Below are 3,471 nucleotides of genomic sequence, written 5' to 3'. Positions count from 1 at the left end.
CACCATTTTGAGCGTGGCCGTTGTCAGTACCGCCTAACTGGCCTTCATAGGATTTTCGAGTGAGATCATTGCCAGTGCCACTGGACTGGCTCTTGTGCGGGTGGCACATAAAATACACCATTTTGAGCATGGCCATTGCCAGTACCGCCTGACTGGCCTTCGTGCGGGTGACACGTAAAAGTACCCACTACTCTCTGAGTACAAGATATCACCAACGAGTAAAAAACACAGGACAAAATACCAAAAGAAGATAGCTCCTCATCAGTTGTCGGACTGTTTATTACTCCTATTTCGTGCTTTATATCTTCTTTTGGTATTTTGTCCTGTACTTATTTCTCGTGTGTTTACGCATTTTTCGCTCATTGGTGATGTCCTGTACACAATGTGTATTTTCTATTTTATTTATTTATAATCGAATGCCACACAGCCTTGACCACAGTAAGTTATTACATTTACACACACACACACACACACACACACATAACAACATATACACATTATATACATACATACCTGCATTTTGTGTCAGATGTATGCACAGATACACACACACATTGTACCATATAGCTGTGGTAAGAGATCATTTTACTCAAACAGCTGCAACTCAAGTGAGTGCAGTTTCATCCTCCAAGGTGAGGAAATTACTCACCTTTAACTTTGAGGGTTGGTATGATGTGTATTTACCACTCCACAGACATCTCAACAAGACAGCAAATGCTGAAGCCAACTGGCCGCCTGAGCCCAACAGGTTTTCGGTGTTTATCTCCTTCTGGAAACTGCCATCTGGATTAGAGAAAAAGACAGTGATAGAAAAAGAGATAGATGAGACAGACAGAGAAAGAAACAGTTTTAACTGTTTAGCAGTCAAATGTAATGCTTATTTATTCATATTGTTTTGAATTAATCAAGCATTACTTTGCAGCTTTGAGATTTTGATTATGCGATTGCATATTTTTAGAATGACATTGTAGAGTAGGTGTGAAAGGCTGGATCTGGTTGGGTTGAAAATAAAACAGGTAGAATATCTGGGCTGGATATGACCAGTTTCACCTTCTAGCATACAAATTTCTGTCGAATGTAATGCTTATTTATTCACATAGTTTTGAATTAATCATGCATTGTCTCATAGCTTCAAGATTTCAATGATGAAACTGTTTATTTTTAGAATGACATAAGGTAGGTGCTACAGGCTGGATTTGGTTGGTTTCATCATAAAATAAGCAAAATATTTTAATTGGATATGACTAGTTTAAATGTATTAGTTGATGGTTATATGTATAGATAGTCAAATCTAGAGTGACAGACAGACAGACAACTAGAGTGACAAATCATAATCATTATCATCATTTAACATCCTTCTTCCATGCATGGACGAGTAAGACGGTTGACAGGAGCTGGCCAGGCAGAAGACTACCCCAGGATACTGTGTCTATTTTGGCAGGGCCTTTACGGTTGTATGCCCTTCCTTATACCAACCCTTCCTTCCGTAGCACCAGCACAAGCAAGGTCAGTTTTGGCATGGTTTTTTACAGCTGGATGCCCTTCAAAGTGCTAACCACTTTACAGTGTGGACTGCACTAGCAGGGTCACCAAGTAACTTGCAAAACAAGGAATTTTGAGAGAGGCAGGGGCATTGGAGGAGGGGATCTTGTGTCAGATGATGTAAGGCTAGAGTGTGACAGATAGACAGAAACAGGTTTCTTGCTATAGAGGAGGTACATGGTAATCCAGTCAGAGAGAGAAAAAGAGAGAAGATAGAGGGGGAGAGAGAAGGGAGAGAAGGGGGGGAGGTAGAAGAAAGAGGACAGAAACAGATATCCTGATGTAAGGGAGATACTTGGTTACCTAGCAAGAGAGAGAGAGAGAGAGAGAGAGAGAGAGAGAGTGATCAAGAATGAGGACAGGAAAAAGTTTGCTGCTGCAGAGGAGATACATGGTTACCTAGCCAGAGGGAAGAACAAGGAAAAGAGAGTGGGAAACAGCAAAAGTGTAAGAGCGAGCAGGAGAAAGATGGCGATGAAGTGCCAGGGTATACTCACAATCACAAGGATCAGGGCACAGATGGGATGGAAATTGCCAGAGCATGCCCTCAAGGTACAGAGGTCATAATATACGCAGCCAGGTATTGCCAGGTAGGCATGAGTAGGGAGTGGGGGTTGCAGTGACTGGTGAAATCCTGGGTATAAAGATAGGAAGGGGGAAAGTAGCAAGACAGAGAGGGCAGGGAAGGGGAGTAGGAGACAATCATAGTGTATGAAGAGGAGATGTGAGGAAGGGTAAGATGCAGTTTAAAAGAGATGTAGTTTAGTTTCATGGGGTACAGTGCATGAGAAGTTTATTGTTACATGTGGGTGGGACACAACGCTTCTAACACTCAGTTTCACTGACGTGGGTGTGTCTTCTCGAGAACCACACATCACCAAACATCTTGGTCCATTGTTATTTCCTCCATGAGCCCTAACATTCTGAGATTGATCCTCACCACTTCATCCCATATCTTCCTGGGTTTCCCTCTTCCACATGTACCATTCACTTTCAGTGACAGGCACTTCTGTATACAGCTGTCTTTACTTATACGCATCAGATGTCCAAACCAATGCATCCTCCTCTCCTGCATGCCACATTTAATTCTTTTTACATCTAACTTTTCTCTCAACACAGTTGCGCTTTGTTGATCATGCACACTGATGCTGCAAATCCAATGAAGCAAACTACCTTCCTTCCTCTCCATCCTATGCATTTCTTCCATATTTAGAGCCCATGTCTCACTACCATGGAGTATAGTCATTTGCATCAAACAGTCTACCTTTCATTCTGAGAGAGAGTCCTTTTGTTGCCAACAGAGGTAGTAACTCTCTGAACTCTCTCCATCCTATTCCTATTCTAGAAACAATACTTTCAGAGCATCCACCACCGTTATTAATGTGGTCACTAAAGTAGCAGAAACTATCTACTTCCTCAAGAGAGCCACCTTGGCATTTGAGAAAGTCTAAGTCCCATGTTCCCTTAGTGCTTATTGTTCCTGCACATTTGCCACACATGAAAGCGACCTTATCTATAAACCTACCTGTGATCCCACTGCATCTCTTATGTGTCCATAGCTTACACTGGGTGCAGCAAACGGAATTACTTCCCACTCCTTTCCCACATATTGAATGGGGTCATTTGTCTAATGGAAAGAGTCTTATCTGCTTTTTTTGCTAACAACAACTTTAGTCTTTGCTAGATTAACTTTGATTCCAGGTTTTGCTTCCAAACCTGGAACTTCTGCAATTCTGCTTCAGATTCTGCAACAAGAACGAAGTCATCAGCATATAGCAGTTCTCATGGTGGGTGTCCAGTTTTGAATTCCTGTTATGGCCTGGAGAACTAAGATGAATAAGAGTGGACTAAGAAATGATTCCTGATGAACTCCAAGTTATACGCTAAATTCATCGCACACACACACACACACAATATATATATATATAT

The 3,471-nt window shown here is 41.7% G+C and overlaps 1 protein-coding gene across 1 annotated transcript in view; it reads right to left on the bottom strand.

The window, feature by feature from the left end:
- Positions 1–3,471, bottom strand: part of LOC106879930 (ubiquitin carboxyl-terminal hydrolase 19) — a 163,422-nt gene that overhangs the window by 107,963 nt on the left and 51,988 nt on the right. Inside the window, exon 10 of the mRNA XM_052977848.1 lies at positions 650–853. Coding sequence (XP_052833808.1) covers positions 650–853 — 204 coding nt within the window. The remainder of the gene's footprint in view (positions 1–649; positions 854–3,471) is intronic.

This window comes from Octopus bimaculoides, chromosome 29, assembly GCF_001194135.2.
Source record: "Octopus bimaculoides isolate UCB-OBI-ISO-001 chromosome 29, ASM119413v2, whole genome shotgun sequence".
Lineage (NCBI taxonomy): Eukaryota > Metazoa > Mollusca > Cephalopoda > Octopoda > Octopodidae > Octopus > Octopus bimaculoides.
This window is presented reverse-complemented; position numbering and strand designations above follow the sequence as displayed.